General features: G+C 42.1%; 1 protein-coding gene, 2 long non-coding RNA genes and 1 pseudogene across 4 annotated transcripts in view; 2 read left to right on the forward strand and 2 right to left on the reverse strand.

The window, feature by feature from the left end:
• The window catches only part of LOC129144662 (uncharacterized), a 37,418-nt gene extending 34,062 nt beyond the window's left edge, over positions 1-3,356 (reverse strand). For both annotated transcript variants that reach the window (XR_008549083.1, XR_008549082.1), the window contains exons 1-2: positions 3,238-3,356; positions 2,476-2,662 (exon numbers count right to left, since the gene is read on the reverse strand). This is a non-coding gene — a long non-coding RNA (uncharacterized LOC129144662). The remainder of the gene's footprint in view (positions 1-2,475; positions 2,663-3,237) is intronic.
• Positions 3,357-3,866: 510 nt separating this feature from the next.
• On the reverse strand, positions 3,867-15,358 carry LOC129144661 (uncharacterized). Its single transcript, XR_008549081.1, has 3 exons — positions 15,143-15,358; positions 4,462-4,605; positions 3,867-3,947 (listed from the first exon to the last, which is right to left on the reverse strand). It is a non-coding gene; the product is annotated as an uncharacterized LOC129144661 (long non-coding RNA).
• LOC119259961 (60S ribosomal protein L30-like) lies at positions 4,829-5,269 on the forward strand (annotated as a pseudogene).
• A 508-nt stretch (positions 15,359-15,866) lies between the features above and the next one.
• The window catches only part of LRPPRC (leucine rich pentatricopeptide repeat containing), a 92,237-nt gene continuing 89,401 nt past the window's right edge, over positions 15,867-18,702 (forward strand). Inside the window, exon 1 of the mRNA XM_037528146.2 lies at positions 15,867-15,999. Within this exon, the coding sequence (XP_037384043.1) occupies positions 15,878-15,999 (122 nt within the window). The 5' untranslated portion in view covers positions 15,867-15,877. The remainder of the gene's footprint in view (positions 16,000-18,702) is intronic.

Raw genomic sequence — 18,702 nt, forward strand, 5'->3', positions numbered from 1 at the left:
CCCACAGTTTTCTTAAGGAGAGTCAAGGAGTTTTACAAACAGGATCCATTTCTTCATCAACTTCTTTCAAAAGCTATAAGTACCTTTATAATGAGGGTCAGGACATGCATGCGTGCGCACACGCGCGCACGCACATATACACACACACTCTACAAACATCCCCTAAAAAAGGTGGTATTTTTCTGAGGCAGTAAGTTCACACTGGTACATTCTGGTCACAAAGTAGCAAAATGCAGTGGAAAGAGTTTAGACTTCAAAACCAGGCACACCTGAATGTGAACCCCAGATCTACTACTCCTGCCTAGTTCTGCCACTTTGGGCAAGTTACCTAACCTCTCTTAACCTCAGTTTCTTCATTTGTAAACAGGAGCTAATAATCTATGCTAGGATTAATAATTATATCTGTAAAATGTCTCAGATACTAGCTGGTCTGTTACAGGAACTCAATGAACTGTATGTTGTTATTATCAGTGAACCAATGTGAGAGCTGAGGGTAGTTGGAGGTGATGATGCAGGTGGCAAGCAGTATGCTGAAGTGGAATGTGTCTTGATGGTGCAGCTGACAGGACTTGTTGATGAAGGGGATGTATCCTATGAGAGTGAGAGAAGAAAAACCATGATTTTTAGGTGTTTTGCTCTGAAGAAGACTAGGAGAAGCAATTTGGGTGAGAGAGAATTGGGAATGCAGAGTTTTGTATGTGGTTTAAGGTATCTATTTAATATCCAAGAGGGAAATGGAGACTGGACCTCAAAGGAGACGTGAGATAGGATTTGAGAGTCATAAAGATAGTATAAAAATCCACGAGACTAGGGGCCTTCCTGGTGGCGCAAGGGGTTAAGACGCTGCACTATAAAGCTATCCGCAGCCACTGCAATACAAGTTTGATACCCGGCCATGGACATACTCACATGGTGCAACAGACCTCTCCTGACTCGCCCACTGCTCCCCTCAGCAGTGTATTTCAGTCAGTCTGCCTGTTCTGTTCCCTTACTCTATCTCTGGTGAGCCCTCTCATCCACCCACCTCTGGCCTGGTCTGTACCCCAGTTCTTGCATGCATAAATAAAATCTTTAAAAAAAAAAAAGCCATGAGACTTAGAGGAGACTGCTATGGGAGGGAGAAAAAAATCCCAACAGCTGAAGAGTAGGGCACTGCAATGTTCAGAGGGGAAAAAGGAGGAAATCTGATAAAATAGACTTAGGATAGTCACCCCCAAATTTACCTACAGAAATGTAAGTGGAATAATGAAGACAGAAACCTGATTTGAATAAATTCAAGACTGAAAGGAAACTGATGGAGTAGAGAAAAAAATGAGGCCAGACAATGCTTTTTAGGAATTGTATTATAAAGGGGAAAAAAAAGTGAGCTGCTGAAGAGCCTAGAGATTTTTTTTTAGCATAGAAAATACATTAGAGTGCATGGAGGTGGGAATAACTTAGCAGAGATGGTAATTTAATGGTGCAAAAAAAGAAAAGTTCAGGAGCAAAGTCCTGGAGTAGGCAGAGGAGTTGAGAGCTGAACATAAGCAGGAGGGTTGGCCTTAGGATCAATGGATTGTAAGAGGAAAGAAGGCCAAGTTTATGGGTACAGATGTATAAGACTAGTAAAATAATTGTGTTGCATATTTCAGAATAAGACCTGGGTCAGGGGACCATTCTGGAGAGTAGCCTCTGTCGGGGAAGACAGCATTCTGTTTGTATGAGATTTCACAGCATAGTGTAGGGGAAATTAATTTTATTTTGATTTTTCCTGTATTATTAATATAGGGAAAGTCACATTTTATTTCATTATCATATGTATTGTTAGTTTTCTTCCATCAAGTCCTCCTGCAGTCTCTGTGGCATTTCTAACCAGACTCTCGCATGGACACTGCATGCTAATGAGACAACATTTGGTCCAATCTCAGACACTTGTTTCTGAATAATTTATCTGGCATTTTACCAGCACCTACAAGCCTTGGTTTTTCTGATGATTAAATAAAAAGCCAAGGCTCTTAAACGTCAACTAGGTGTTCGGTGTGGTTTTGCTCCATGTCATGTTAGCACACTGGGAAGTCTGGAACGATCTGATGGAAGGAGACTATCCTCCTCCTTTTGGTCCTCCCCCAAACCATGGCTCAGACAGCAGGAGGTTCAGCTTGGTCATTCCAGGAAGAGGAAAGAAGATAGGATTTCCTGACAATTCCAACCTCACACCCATTTCAAGCATCACCTGGGCCCTCAGGTTTTCTTGAGTCCCTTCTAACCATTCAAGCGTCTGTTTTTACTTTCTTTCTGGCAATTCTTGAGTCTCCCTCCTCTCTGTCCTCTGGTCCTATATTTCTCTTGAATTAATCAATATGAACTTAGGTGCCCCAGACTGCCAGAGTCAAGCTCTAATTCAAAATGAAGGAGAGTATCCTTTCTACTGAGAATTAGAAAACAAAAACAGGTTTCTCTCAGCTCAAATATGAAAAAACCAAATAGAAGCCTCACCTTTTTAACTTCTTTTAGGATGATTCTTTTAGGATGATTGAAAGACGGAAGAGAGAGAGGACCAGTGAGCAACTGGTTTTATGAAGTCTTGCTGGCACTGCAGTGCTTCTTGAATTCACAAGGGGCATCAGAGGCACTGAGATGGAGGAGATTGTTGTGGCAGAAGCAACTGGAAAATGTCCTGAGACTGAAACACAGACATATTAACATCACCCCTGTGGACACTAATGACTTGCACTTTGAAATGCCTGAGGCTCATACTGCCAGTTAAGACAAGGAAAAACACATTTTTAATCTCCAAAGACCTTAGGTCTTTCCAAACTCTGCAGGCAAATGCATCTGTCATGAATTTCTGCAGCAGGGCTGGCCAGTCTCTTGGTGCCGCTAGGGGAATCATTGCCAGAGTTGCTATGGGCAGTGGAGTCAGTAAAATTGAATAAAACAATCACTGAAAACCTCCCAGAGGTTGAGTTAGTAAAGATTCAATTTATAATTCAATGCAATCAAGCCTACAGCTTTTCCAAATACCGAGCTTATTTTAGCGGTCCTAGGTAAATCGCTCTTTCCTGTGAACATACACAAGCTCAACAAATGGGCTTCCAAACAAGTTATGATTTACCATCAACAGATAATTAGAATGTCTTTTCAATCACTGGCATCTGGATAAGGTAATTTTGCCCCAGCATGGGCATTTCTAGGAAGCAAACAAAAGTCAAAGAGGAAAAGAGCTTGCTGGAAGCTTTCTCAAAAGGAAAATCTTACCAGAACTGCTCTCAGCTGCAGAAAGGGAAAGTTCCCACAACAATTTGAATAGCAAAATAAATGCAGGCATTGAGTAGTGCAGATCATAAAAGATATCTGATGTGGCTGAAAGAAGAAAATATCTGGTTAAACATCTAAAATTGCAAAAGGGTAGGAACTGATAAAACGTAATGTCAAGTACGTGAATTCAGTCCTAAGTGAATCTAAAATTCACAAGTAAACAGTTCCTAAATTCAACTTAGCATTTCCAAATCTGGTCAGCAAAAAGCTTAATAGTGCACCACACTAGGTGCCACTAGCAAAGGGAGAAGAAAAATTGCACTTGAGTTCTCAGTCAATTTCTGATACAGCCAGGACTTAACCGAATGAAAGGAGAAAGAATCAGGTGCCAAATTGTGTCATACTGATTTTAAATTGAGTAGAAGTTCAGAAAGAAGAGAAATCAGTGTTGGCCAGGTGTAAAGGGCAGGAATGGAACACAGTGCAGGTTTTCTAGGATCCCATGCAGACCAGGTAAAGGAGGAGTCAGAGTCTTCAGTGGGTTTTTGCAGGTCTTTTACTGGGATTTACCTGGTACACAGCAGGCAGGGGTGCTGGGGGGCTGGGAGGCTGGCTGGCCTCCCAGCCCCCAGCAGGTCTTCACTCTATGGACTCTCCGGCCTTCTCTCGGTTTCTGCTCGGCTTCTACTGGCATCCCCATGACGCCGGCTCTTAAAAAAGCACAGTCTTAGCCCAAGTGAATCCCATCTCCCTATGCCCACAACCTATTCCAGGTGCCCGCCATCAGGCATGCATTCAGGACAAGGATCCATCATCTATCCTGATGGCAGGAGGGCAGAAAAGCCTGACATTTTTCCTTATCCTACACCAGGGATAGAAGAGTTCCTGGGAAAAGTGTAGCAAATCACCTCAAATGAACCCAAGTATATCTTCTACTAGCCTACCTGCAATTGTCACCATTATTACTATGCTTCTGCATAAAGGCCATTACTTTAAAACAGTACAGAGTAGTGGTTAAATACACAGGCATTGGAAACCGTCTGCCGAGATTTCAAGCCTGGCTCAACCCCTAACTAGCTGTATAATCTTCACCAACTTAGATTTTCTGTGCCTCAGTGTAAAGGCAGGAAGACCACAGTGCAGGTTTTCTGATCCCATGCAGACCGGGTGAAGGAGGAGTCAGAGTCCTTAGTGGCTTTTTGCAGGTCTTTTTGTTTAGATTACCAGGTACGCAGCATGCAGGGGCGCTGGAGGGTTGGTAGGCTGGCAGGCTTCCCAGCCCCCAGCAAGTCTTCACTCTATCTGGGCTCTCCGGCCTTCTCTCTCGGCTTCTCTTTCGGCTTCTACTGGCGTCCCCGCGACACCGCCCTTAAAAAAAAAAGCCCAGTCTTAGCCCAGGTGAATCCCATCTACCTATGCCCACACCCTACTCCAGGTGCCCGCCATCAGGCATGCATTCAGGACCACAGAGTTTCGTCATCTATCCTGATGGCGGGAGGGCAGAAAACCTGATGTTTTTCCTTACCCTACACTCAGTTTCCTCATTTATAAAATGTGTGTTAATAATTGAATCTATGCTTTTTTTTTGCTCTCTCCCCGGCCATCTTGGCGGCTGTTCTTGGTTGGGGGCCATCCCGCACCTAAGGCAGGAAGATGGTGGCCGCAAAGAAGACGAAAAAGTCTCTGGAGTCGATCAACTCTAGGCTCCAACTTGTTATGAAAAGTGGAAAGTATGTGCTGGGGTATAAGCAGACTCTGAAAATGATCAGACAAGGCAAAGCTAAACTGGTCATTCTCGCCAACAACTGCCCAGCCTTGAGGAAATCTGAAATAAGTACTACGCCATGTTGGCCAAAACTGGTGTCCATCACTACAGTGGTAATAATATTGAATTGGGCACAGCGTGTGGAAAATACTACAGAGTATGCACACTGGCTATCATTGACCCAGGTGATTCTGATATCATTAGAAGCATGCCAGAACAGACTGGTGAAAAGTAAATCATGCAAAATTTTTCTTTAATAAAACTGGCCAGAGCTTGTTTTTTTTTTTAAAAAAAAAAAATTGAATCTATGGGGAGGTAGCACAATGGACTATGGTGGAGGACTAGGGTGCCTTGGTGTTGGGTAACATATACCTTGAGGGTGTGATCCTCTACCTCTACATCACATACAGTGTTGTAAACCAATGTTACTGCAATAAAAAAAATTGTAAATGATTGAATCTACCTTTTAGAAGTTAATTTATGTAATTTGCTCTATAAATTTATTGTGCATTATTTTAAAAAATGAAGTTATTCAGAGAATAAATTAAAAGTTTAAATATTTAAATAATAATTAAAAAGAATCAACACATATTTATGCTTAGAGGAAGTGCACTGTTTAAGAATTAAACCATCACCCAAAGCAGTGATAGTGAAGGCAAAGATAAACAGCTGGGACTACATCAAATTAAAGAGCTTTTGCACAGCAAAAGAGACAATAACAAAAACAAAGAGAAACCCCACCAACTGGGAGAACATTTTTGCACCCAACACTAATGATAAAGGACTGATCACAAAAATCTGCAAAGAGCTGATGAGACTCAACAACAACAAAGAAAATAATCCAGTCAAAAAATGGGCAGAAGAGCTTAAAAGAAACTTCTCTGAAGAGGAAATGCAAATGGCCAACAGGCATATGAAAAAATGTTCAACATCACTTGTCATCAGGGAAATGCAAATCAAAACTACCATGAGATACCATCTTACACCAGTGAGAATGGCACATATTAAAAAAACTAGCAACAACAAATGTTGGCGAGGGTGTGGAGAAAAAGGAACTCTTCTGCACTGTTGGTGGGAGTGCAAACTGGTCCAACCACTGTGGAAAGCTGTATGGAGATTTCTGGACCTACTAAACATAGAGCTTCCATATGATCCAGCAATTCCACTCCTAGGTATTTACCCAAAGGACACAGAAACATCAATTCCAAAGAACACCTGCACCCTATGTTTATAGCAGCACTGTTTACAATAGCTAAGCTTTGGAAACAACCAAATGCCCAAAAGTAGATGACTGGATCAAGAAGATGTGGTACATATATACCATGGAATATTACTCAGCATTCAAAAAAGATAAACACATGCAATTTGCAGCAACATGGATGGCGCTGGAAGGGATCATGCTCAGCGAAATAAGCCAAAAAGAAAAAGAAAAATACCGGATGGTCTCACTCATAGCAGGAATCTAGAAAACTTAAATAAGGGACCAGGAAAATGAATAACTATAAGAAAGTGAAAATCAAAATCAACAAAAAACTATGAACCAGAGACACTTTTAGGGGGGCGGGGGTGGGAGGGAGGATTGGGTCAGAATGGGGGGCTGCAATTGTATGGGGAATATAACAATAAAATTTATTAAAAAAAAAAAACCAAACAAAAAAAAAAAAAAAAAAAAAAAAAAAGAATTAAACCAAAAAGCTAGGGAGAAAGATGACCTTATCTAAACTCAATATGCATTCAGCTAGGTGTTTTCCCAGTGTGACAGTGAAAACCTCTCTCAAACTATCTTAAGTACAAAGAGGATTTATTGGTTCATGTAACTGAGAAGTCCAGGGTAAATCTGGTTTCATGAGCAGCTGGATACAAAAACATCAGTGAAGCCATCTGGTCTCTCTCCATCTCTTGGCTCTGCTTCTCAAGGTGTCATTCTCACCCTCTTCTACTACATACACGTCTTTAGGACTGGGGAAGATGGCCACCAGCCATTACTAATATACATTTTCCTGGCTGATGAGTCTGGGACAAGACATTTCCCTATTAGCCAGTTAGTAAATCCAAAGATTTACCATGAATGAATCCCATTGCCTGTGTTTGGAGAGCCTCTAGCCAAAAGGAAAAGCTTATCTGATAGCTTAGGCCAAGGTCATGTGTCCCACAAGTGGGGGAAGTTATATTAGAAATTGAAAGTATGTGTGCATGTAAGAGAAACATTGCACAGCAACAGAATTAAAAAAAAAAAAGCTGATAACAGTCCTACCTTCTAACCTATAGTGATACACACATACATTTCTTCTCATATATAATTTAAAACCTACTTTAACATAATTCAGTTGTTCCACACTCCACCGAAATCACCACCACTGATTCTCTAATGGGAGCCAACTCAAAGACCTGTCATTTCTATACCCTGCTCCGTACCCGCTATTTTCAGGTGATTTGCATTCCTCCCAACCAGGCCTGGAGAGCAAGATGGGCAGCCCAGAACAATAGTCATAGTAGGATCTTTGTAATTATTGCAATGGAAAATTCATATATTCCTTACTAAGACCAAGTAAACTTTAGTAATCTCCCTCTCCAAATTAAACTGAAAATATCAGAGGGCAAGTTGCATGCATTATTCTACCTTTAAAAGGTAAATTATTTTTCAATGCTTAGGGAGACATAAGCTAAAACAGAGATTCCACGTTATTGCAAAGAAATTTTATACTCTATTTCCTTAAAAACAAAAACCATAATTAATCAGGAAATTTCAGAGATCCATGTCACCTTTTGAGAATTAACAATGACTGTTAATAAAGCCTTTTCCTGAAGGTTTTTAGTTATTAGGTGGACTATAACTATTTCCTGTCTTAAAGGGACTAGCTTGTATAGTACATGGAAATGTCAATTATGTTTGACTACTATTTATATTGATTTATCTAGACTCTATCTACCCTGTGGGAAACACATAAACTTTCAGCCTTCACTCTTGGTAACACTGGAAAAATATCAGCAACAACCCCTGGTTGCTAGTGCTGGTTACTTTCTTACTGTAAATGAGTCTGTGTCTGTCTTCCTGGTGTGTGTGCTTATGAAGGAATTACTGTTCGACAGAAGTGCTGCTGAAAGATGTACCAATGACACATTGGAACTCCACTTATAATTAGAATCTTGGGGCTGTATGCAAATAAAGACCTGAACAGAATATTTTTTAAATAATTGGGAATAACATATGTGAATAAATTTGGATATGAGAAATGTAGGTACAGATGGAAGAAATTCTTAATTCATCAGACAAGTTACCTTAAATCTGCTGCTTAAAATAATTTAAGGCTTTTAAGTAAAATAGACTTTTAAACTCAAAGCAATCATTTGATCCTTTACTTGAATTATATTTAATGTACTTGTGTGAAAATTGGAGGAAGACGCCAAAGAGGCAAAGGAACAATTATGAAAGATTAGTTCTATTTTCTGATTCCTTGTGGTGCATCATAAATTGTTATGAGGCCAAAAAAAAAAGGTTAATTGACCAAAGTGAAACAAGATTAATGTCCATTGCCTCGTAAATCTCCCACCTAGGGTGCAAAGTATCATATTTTTAGCTCAGAATTTTGTAGAGAAATGCTTTTTTTTTTTTAACTTTTGTCTGAAATGAATATCTTTGTCTTAGGCAGTCATGACTTCAATCTTAAATATGCTATTCCCACCCAGGTAGCCTTTTCTCCTGTCCAGCTAGCACTTTACCTCTTCTTCATTGTATTCTCCACACTTTCTATGTAATAGCTATCTGTGTATAATATGTACTTTATCCTCCCCTACACACCAGGCTCATCAAGTGTAGTATGCTTAACTTCTTTGCCCCAATATAACTTGTCCTGTGCCTTGCTTATATTAGCAGTTAACACTTGATTAAACTAAATTATGAGTTCAAGACATGATCTATTTAGGTTATTAGGCAGTGAAGATACTGATGTCAAAAACCAGACCCCAAAGAGAGACTGGAGAAAAGCCCAAATTCATTAAGTTAGACTTGATCATGGACAGTAACAACAATAATAATGGTAGCTATATTATTTTATAGTTTCCCATGTGCCTGGTACTGTAAATACTTTACTTGTTTTATCTAATATGCCCAAGAATATCCTGGGAGGAAGGTGTAGGTATTGCTGGTTTTACACACAAGGAAGCAAGCAGTTAAGTATTTTTGAAGTCTAGCTTCTAAGTTGTCCTTACTAATAAGTAAGGTCCTTACTAATAAGATTCTTTTCAGAGGATATCCTAGTCACTGGGACAAGGAACCCTAATTTTCTTTTTTAAAAGATTTTAAAAATATTTATTTATGCATACAAGAGCTGGGGTACAGGCCAGAGGTGCAGGGGGTGAGAGGATTCACCAGAGACAGAGTGGGAAGCAGAACAGGCAGAGTGACTGAAACACACTACTGAGGGGAGCAGTGGGGCAGATAGGAGAGGTCTGCTGCGTCCTGTGGGTGACCTCCCTGGCTGACTGGGGCTCAAACTCATGCTGCAGTGTCTGGCAATAACTTGAAAGTGCTGTCTTTAATCCCTGCGCCACTAGGGAGGCCCCTAAAGATTTATTTTTATTTATTTATGCATACAAGGACTGGGGTATAGGCCAGAGGCGTAGGGGGTGAGAGGATTCACCAGAGACAGAGTGGAAGTAGAATAGGCAGATCTACTGAAATACACTGCTGAGGGGAGCAGCGGGCGAGACAGGAGAGGTCTGCTGCGCCATGTGGGTTAGCTCCCTGGCCAGGGATTGAACTCATGCCACAGTGGCTGGTGATAGCTTGATAGTGCTGACACTTTAACCCCTATGCCACCAGGGAGGTCCAGGATCCCTAATTTTCTAATCAACTTTCAAGTACATTTTATAGTCCAGAAGAAACTAAGGATAATTAGCCTGGACTTTTCTTCTGGAGAAGAGACAAATATCATAAGAGACTACACCAGATGTCTAAAGTTTCTAAAGTATGTCTAAAGAAATCTGAGAAGAACTTAGTAAGTCTGAACTGGAAAACAAGCAAATTACACTCATACTCTTACAATCAGGTGAGACAGATATAAATACACATGGGCATGCACCTTGTTTGTGTTAACAACTATTCATCTTTTAGACCCTCAACCTAAGGATTTCCCTGGGAACCTTTTTGACTCTCAGATTAGACATACTCATTCATGGAAACAAGTCTCCTTCAGAACCCCTATTTCAGTGAGTAATTCATTTTACACCATTATTTAATATTTGCCTTGTCCCTGGAATATATTCTGTTCTTGCCCATTATATTTTTGCTTGTACTTAACTTCCTGCCTGGCAGTCATGAGTGCCCAATAAATACTGAATATACTCATGAGTGAACAAGTGAACGCCTCGATAGACTTCATCAGCAATTCACAAGGAAGCCTGGTATTGTAAAGGAGAGAATGTTGGTTGGGGATTAAGGACTTCAGGGCTAGAAGCAATTGGAAGAGAACATCCATTCATTCTCACCACTGTCTCTGCCAGTCTTGTTGCATCTATAACCACATACCCTGTCTTTCTTTTTGCGACAATGTTTGTATTCTCTCAATTCTTACCTAAAGCCAACCCCTTCACTTTTGTATTGGATCCCACCCCTCTTGCCTACTCAATGTTCTCTCTTTCATGCATTATCATTCGCCATTCCCTGCTGTGGCACTGTCCAGTAGAATTTCTTATGGTGATGGAAATGTTCTGTGTGCTCTTCAATATGGTAGCTACTAGCACTAGTGGCGATTGAGAACTTGGAACATGGCTACTCACAGAGGAAGTGAATTTTTAAATTTAAATTAATTTAAGTAATTGCATATAGGTGATTTGCATCAGTATTTGACATATTTTTTCCATCTTAAAACACCTAATTTCTTTTTACTTCACACCCTTGACAAATACCACCCATTCCTCTGCTCCCTCCTTCACAGAATCCTCTACAATACATTGTCTGCTCCATCTCCACTTCTTCTTCCATGTTATCTGCAATTTAATTTAACCAGTCTTTTGACTCAACATGTCATCAAAATGACTTTTGTCAGGATCAAGGGCCTTCTGAGTTGGCAAATTCTATGTCCAATCTTGAGTACTCAACTTGCCAGAACTAAGAGCAACATTTTGCATGGTTGCTAATTCCGTCCTTAAAAGACTTCCTTTGCCCAGTTATTTGGGACCTCACCACTCTCTTGGCTCTCTCACCTGGCTATTTTTTTAGTTTTCTGTGCTGGATTTTCATTTACATCTTCTGAACACTGAACTGTCACATCCCTCAGTATTTAGACTTTCTCTCTTATCTTCAGCTACATTTTCTTTCTAGAGACTTTCATCCATTTCCATGGATTTAACTATGAAGAACAGGCTGTAGAGTCCCAAATGTTTCTCTAACCCTGACCTTTCCCCTGAACTCCAGACCTGTATGTCATACAGCCAAATTCCTACCCCAACTTGACATTTTGATATAAGAAGTTACCTCAAGGTTAATATTCCAGAAGCTCACTTTTGAGGTCACCTTTAAATCTGCTTTTCCCTCAGTCTTCCTCTATTTTAACCACTGCCATCTCAATCTTTCCAATTCCTTAGGTCAAAAATTTTGGTCTTCCGGCCATTTGCATTTCCTCTTCAGAGAAATTTCTTTTTAGCTCTTCTGCTCATTTTTTGACTGGATTATTTTCTTTGTTGTTGTTGAGTCTCATCAGCTCTTCGCAGATTTTTGTGATCAATCCTTTATCATTAGTGTTGGGTGCAAAAATGTTCTCCCAGTTGGTGGGGTTTCTCCTTGTTTTTGTTATTGTCTCTTTTGCTGTGCAGAAGCTCTTTAATTTGATGTAGTCCCAGCTGTTTATCTTCGCCTTCACTATCACTGCTTTGGGTGATGTGTCTGTAAAGATGTCTTTGATGTGCAAATCACGTAGTGTTTCGCCTATATTTCCTTCTATATATTTTATGGTTTCAGGTCTTATGTCTAGTTCTTTAATCCATTTTGAGTTGGTTTTTGTGTATGGTGTGAGGTAGTGGTCAAGCTTCATTCTTTTGCATGTAGCGACCCAGTTTTCCCAGCACCATTTATTGAACAAACTTTCTTTGCTCCAATGCATAGTCTTTGCTCCTTTGTCAAAGATTAGTTGACCATAAATCTGTGGGTTTATTTCTGGGCTTTCTATTCGATTCCATTGGTCTGTGTGTCTGTTCTTGTTCCAATACCATGCAGTTTTGATGATTATGGCTTTGTAGTAGAGTTTGAAGTCTGGGAGTGTGATGCCTCCATTCCCTTCTTTTTTTTTCAGGAGAGCTTTGGCTATTCGGGGTTTTTTGTGATTCCATATGAATTTCCATCAATAATTGTTCTATTTCTTTGAAGAATGACATTGAAATTTTGATTGGAATAGCATTGAATCTGTATATTGCTTTTGGTAGGATGGCCATTTTAATAATGTTTATTCTTCCAATCCATGAGCAGGGGATGTCTTTCCATTTCTTTGTGTCTTCTTCTATTTCTTTTAACAGTGTTTTATAGTTTTCTTTGTATAGGTCCTTTACCTCTTTTGTTAGATTTATTCCCAAATATTTGATTTTTTTTGTTTCAATAATAAAAGGGATGGTTTTTTTTTATTTCTTCTTCTTCAGATTTATTGTTTGTGTATAGGAAGGCTACTGACTTTTGCGTGTTGATTTTGTATCCTGCCACTTTACTGAACTGATTGATGAGTTGAATTAGCTTTTCTGTGGAGTTTTTGGGGTTCTCTATGTATAATATCATATCATCTGCAAATAGTGATAGTTTGACTTCTTCTTTTCCTATTTGGATTCCTTGGATGTCTTTCTCTTGTCTTATTGCCCTGGCTAGGACTTCCAGTATTATATTGAAAAGCAGTGGTGAGAGTGGGCATCCTTGTCTTGTTCCAGATCTTAATGGAATTGCTTTCAGCTTTTCACCATTGAGAATGATACTGGCTGTTGGCTTGTCATAGATGGCCTTTATGATGTTGAGGTATGTTCCTTGTATCTCAAGAATTTCAAGGCCAACAGGCATATGAAAAAATGTTCAACATCACTTGTAATCAGGGAAATGCAAATCAAAACTACCATGCGATACCATCTTACACCAGTGAGAATGGCACATATTAAAAAAACTAGCAACAACAAATGTTGGCGAGGGTGTGGAGAAAAAGGAACTCTTCTACACTGTTGGTGGGAGTGCAAACTGGTCCAACCACTATGGAGAGCTGTGTGGAGATTTCTGGACCTACTAAACATAGAGCTTCCATATGATCCAGTAATTCCACTCCTAGGTATTTACCCAAAGGACACAGAAACATCAATTCCAAAGAACACCTGCACCCCTATGTTTATAGCAGCACTATTTACAATAGCTAAGCTTTGGAAACAGCCCAAATGCCCAAAAATAGATGACTGGATCAAGAAGATGTGGTACATATACACCATGGAATATTACTCAGCATCCAAAAAAGATAAACACATGCAATTTGCAGCAACATGGATGGCGCTGGAAGGGATCATGCTCAGCGAAATAAGCCAAAAAGAAAAAGAAAAATACCGGATGGTCTCACTCATAGCAGGAATCTAGAAAACTTAAATAAGGGACCAGGAAAATGAATAACTATAAGAAAGTGAAAATCAAAATCAACAAAAAACTATGAACCCAGAGGCACTTTTTGGGGGTGGGGGGTGGGAGGAGAGGGATTGGGGTCAGAATGGGGGGGTTGCAATTGTATGGGGAATATAAAAATAAAATTTATTATTATAAAAAAATAAAAAATTAAAAAAAAATAAACTGTCTTTACTATAAAAAAAAAAAAATTTGGTCTTCCTCAACTTACCCCACACAGCCAATCTATCAGTAAATCCTCTTGGTTCTGCTATTTAAACACAGTGAGAACTTAACTTTTCTCATTATCTCAGATGCCACCTCCCTAATCCACTATCTGTTGGATTATTGTAAGAACATCCTGTCTCCTTAATTTTATTCACCCTTATTCCCTTAAAATCACCTCTCCAATCAGCAGTGAGAGTGATTCTTTAAAAATGCAATGGATTCATAAATCAACACACCAAACTTTCCAATCTTATTCTGAATATCAAAATCAAAGTTCTTACAGGCCTAAAATATCCTGCAAGATAAAGTGTCCAACTTCCTTAGACCTCCTGGCACAAAATCCCTCCATTCCCTGCCATCACATCATCCATCCTACTGTTCTATGAAGGGGCTAAACATGACATCCTCAGTTCCTTTACCCTGGTTTATTTTACATCACAGTTCTTCTCTCTCTTTACAAACTTAACTTTGTAGAGTTTAATCAGAGTCTGGATTTGTCTGTCTAGGGTCGCAAATCATACTTGGCACTGAAGTAAGTGTTAAATGAGTGAATAAATAAATCATATTTCTAATGCCTAGAAATATAACCCAGACTAAATTTTTTAAATCTCAATTTCTTTAAACCTCACTTTCTGCATTCCTCAAAGGCAACATGAGTTAGTTGATCTGAAAATACATTTATCCAGTAAACATTTAATGTGACTTAACTGTGTGCCTGGACTGGATGGATGCTTCATTTACAAGAAAGCTCACAGCCCTTGCTCTCAAGGAGCTCCATGTCCAGTGCCATAGCCAGCAAAACCGGCAAGGGCCATGGGAAGGCTTCCAGGGCAAACGTCTGAGTGTTCATTTGGGAGTGGGTAGGATACAAGTAGTGGAAGCAAGTTGAAGCCTGTTTTCCGCTTCCCACATGTCACAGAGAATCCTTCCAGACTTTACAGTTTGTGAGGGCAAGGGCAGCCTGTTTTATACCAGATTTGGCTCCATACTTTTTTTTTTTTTTTAAGATGTATTTATTAATGCATACAAGAACTAGGGTACAGGCCAGAGGTGCGGGAGGGTGAGAGGATTCAACAGAGACAGCGTGGGAAGCAGAACAGGCAGATCTACTGAAACACCCTGCTGAGGGGAGCAGCAGGAGAGTCAGGAGAGGTCTGCCGCACCGTGTGGGTCTCTCCTTGTCTGGTCAGGGGATCGAACCCACGCTGCAGAGTCTGCAGACAGCTTCACAGTGCTGTGCCTAACCCCTTGTGCCACCAGGGCGGCCCTCGCTCCAGCCTCTTAACACATAATTCATTTACCTCAAAATCTGGTGCATCTACTGCAGGAAGAGGCAGGGTGGGGGCCGAGGGAAAGATAACGAGCTTAGTTCCCACCTTTACAATTAATCGACATTTGCCATAAAGTGTGGCACAGCTAAGGAACTTAGGGCTGGACTATGAATGCCTCGCCACTGTCCCCTGGGACGAATGCAACCGATCACGTCCACAGCTAACTCTGGTGGCCCCCAGCACAGTGCAAAGGTCCCCAACGTCTTCCTCGCGCACGGGGAGCTCCAGCGCGTGCCCAGCAGCAGCAGCTCCGGCGCGCAGCGCGCCCGGCGCGCAGCTGCACGCCCCAGCGCCACACTCTGGGACTGTCACAGTCGGCTTTGGTGGGGGGGGGGAGTCGCACGGATTTTTGCCAGTTGGCCCCCCATAAGCCTGTGCGCTAACCCGGACGGGGTCGACCTCTTCTGATTCTACCAACAGAAAAATGCAGGGTGCACCGACCGCGCACGCTGGGGCGAAACCGACAAGGCGGGAAAAGAAAGTCGGCTAAATCACAGAGCAAGTGCATATGGCCACGGACACATCTCCTGGGCCTCCCATGTCCTCAGAATATCCAATCTCCCCGCCCGTCGGCCTCCAGGGGCTCCTGCCTCCCCCTGCACTGGGCGCGCCGGGCCGTTGGTCTCGCCCGCGCAGGGCGCCGGGCGGTCACGTGCTCCCCCTGTCCTTCCATCGAGCGTGCTTCCTGCACCGGGACGCGGAGCGATGGCAGCCCTGCTCAGACCCGCCCGCTGGCTCCTCCGTGCCGGGGCGCCCTCGCGCCTGCCGCTCTCCCTGCGCCTCCTCGCGGGTGGCCCGGGCCGGCCCCTCGCCGGGCCCGCAGCCGGGTGAGTGCCGGCCGCTGCCCCAGTCCGCCTGCAGCGTGGGCGTCCCGGGTGGGCATCGGCCCCGGCCGGGGTCGGGCTCCGCGGTGACCTTTGCATGCTGTGCCCTGCACCGCAGCGCCAGCTGCCCCCGGGCCTCGGACCGTGCGCCTGCACCCGGGGCTCGGTGGCAGGCTTGGTCGCCTTGGGAAGGTCATGGCCTCGGGCCTGGCGTGCTTCCGGCGTGGAGCTTGCCCTCGCCGCCCGGGACTGGGTCTTTCTGCCCTCTGTGTACTGAGCACCTTTGGAGCTGAAGAGGGCTTCGAACCCCCCTATCTGTCACGCCTTTCCATAGAGTCAGACGCCTTGGGTGATGTCCCACGTGCGAACGTTGGTGGTGACATTAACCATCTAGCACTTAGCTCTTGAGAAGTTTAGGGTTGGCGGGATGGATTGGAAGTGTTGGGTGAGCTAGGGCTAGCTTACACATTTAATTTGGATCCGTTTTGCGTTTTCTCGATTGGAGTTGTCCTCCATCGTTAAGGAAGGTGTATGGCTGGGGATTGCCAGCAGGGTGTCAATAAATGAATAGATTGAACAAATCGAAGGCGCTCCATTGGGACCTGGGGATGCAAAGGCAACTTAAAGTCTTAGTGGGTGTCAAATGTGTGAGTAAATGCCCCCATGCATCAGGTTTATGGGGACATGGATTTGGTATAGACCTGCGGGGGGATAAGGAACATTAATGAAAACGTTCATTTGAGTAGTAATCTGACAACCTGAGATGCTGCTTTAGAATTGGGGACAAGCTGCTCTTTGAAAGATTAGTATTTATATGTAAAGGTTTTTGGGGAGACTCAGAAGGACCAAGAATCTGGAATAGGTCAGGATTGTACTGCAGGCCTCCTATTTGCATGATGCCATTGGACAAGTTACTCAACATTTCCAGGTCTCAGTTTCCTTAGTTAAAAGATGAGAGCAGTGATAGTGCTATTAGCAGTACTGCACGAGATTAACTATATAAAACTTAATGTGGGGCCTGTATATAGTAATAATCGTGACTGCATGAACCTTTGTGGACCAGACTGGAAACCTGACTGTGTAAAATTTTGTGGGGGAAATATTTTGTGATTTCTTAATGACTTAGTTATAAATCTTGGGAATGTAACCTACTTGTGATTTGGAGGCTGCCTGTTTTTTCTTACTAGACCTGAACAGCTTAACCTTCAGAAGACATGCCTCTGTTTTTGCAGAACTACGTCTCCTGACTTTTATAGTTTCTGTTGAGAAAATTATGCCAGTTACTTTTATTTTTCTTGTCCTTAACATCCCTTCTGAGGCCAGAAGAGGGTCGATGTTATTGCTGCCTTTACTGTTGCATTTCAGAAAAACTAAAGAGGGAACACAGTCTGTTCAAAAGGATATTGGTCTGGGTGTTCATCAGGCCTGGCTTTCATTTCCGTGCTGTATACTCTTACTTAACCTCTTTGATCTTCAGTTTCATTATCTGTGAAGGAGGGGTTATGAGGCTTTTCCCCCTTATCTTTGAAAAGCTGATCTCTTGTATTCAGGCTGTTTCTTCAGAGAAGCTTTACCTTAACACTCAGCCTAAAAAAAGACCTCACCCTATTTTATCCATGGTATGTTTCACTTATCTTGTAATTTACCTGTTCTGTTTCCTTTATAGAAAGAGAATTACATGAGAACAAGAAAGATTTGTTTACCACTGTGTGCTGCTTATTTCTATATAATCCCATTCCACAGCTCGTAAGTAGGTCTAGAGCTTTCCCACCTGAAAAACAAAACCTTTCCTGGGACTGTGGACTGACTTCATTTGCTCCCCAGGCTCTGCTTTCCGTACCCCCATCTCCTTCATATCCTCATTTCACCATTTCACCGGCTGCAATCACACCACTGGAAAAGGCCAGTGTCTTATTTAGTAATTTCTTACTGTATTTTTAAAAAATTATAAGACATGAGTTACGTTTTGCCTCATGTGTTGAGGAACAGTAGTAAAATACAGTTGTAAAAACCATAAACTAAAAATCACCAGTAATTCACTCATCCAAAGAGGATCAGTCGGGCTTCCCCTGGTGGCGCAGCGGTTGAGCGCTGGGTTGCAAAGCTGCCCGCAGCCTCGGCGGCGCCGGTTCGATCCCCGGCTGCTCCCCGGCCACCGGAGGAGGGTCCCACATGGCGCGCAGACCTCTCCTGCCGCCCGCTGCTCCCCTCAGCAGTGTACTTCGGTCCTTCTGCCTGCTCTGCTCCCCGCTCTGGCTCTGGTGAATTCTCTCACCCTCCTGCGCTTCTGACTGTACCCAGTGCTTGTATAAACAAATAAATAAATCTTTAAAAAAAAAAAACAAAAAAAAAAAAGAGGATCAGTCTCCCATTTTTGCTTTCATGAGCCTTGTCATCAGTGACGCCACTCTTTCTTGATTCTCTTAGGATTTTTCTTACTGGCTTTTTTGCTGCTTCTTAAATGCTCATGTCATTGGGGGTTCCTCTCCCTCTTGATCCTTTTTTTGTTTACCTACTTTTTTCATTCCCTTTTCCATTTTCAAGCCCTCAGGCCTACCTGACTACTTATCTGATGACATGATTTCTCCACTGATTAACTACAGGTACTACAAACCCAACATCTCAAATTGGACTTACATTTCTTGCCAAGTCTGTTGCTCCTGTGTTCCCTGGTTTAGTCAATGTTAGTATTTCTAGTTGCTTCTT

Source organism: Talpa occidentalis, unplaced genomic scaffold (assembly GCF_014898055.3).
Source record: "Talpa occidentalis isolate TD23 unplaced genomic scaffold, MPIMG_talOcc4v2.1 talOcc4.5, whole genome shotgun sequence".
NCBI lineage: Eukaryota > Metazoa > Chordata > Mammalia > Eulipotyphla > Talpidae > Talpa > Talpa occidentalis.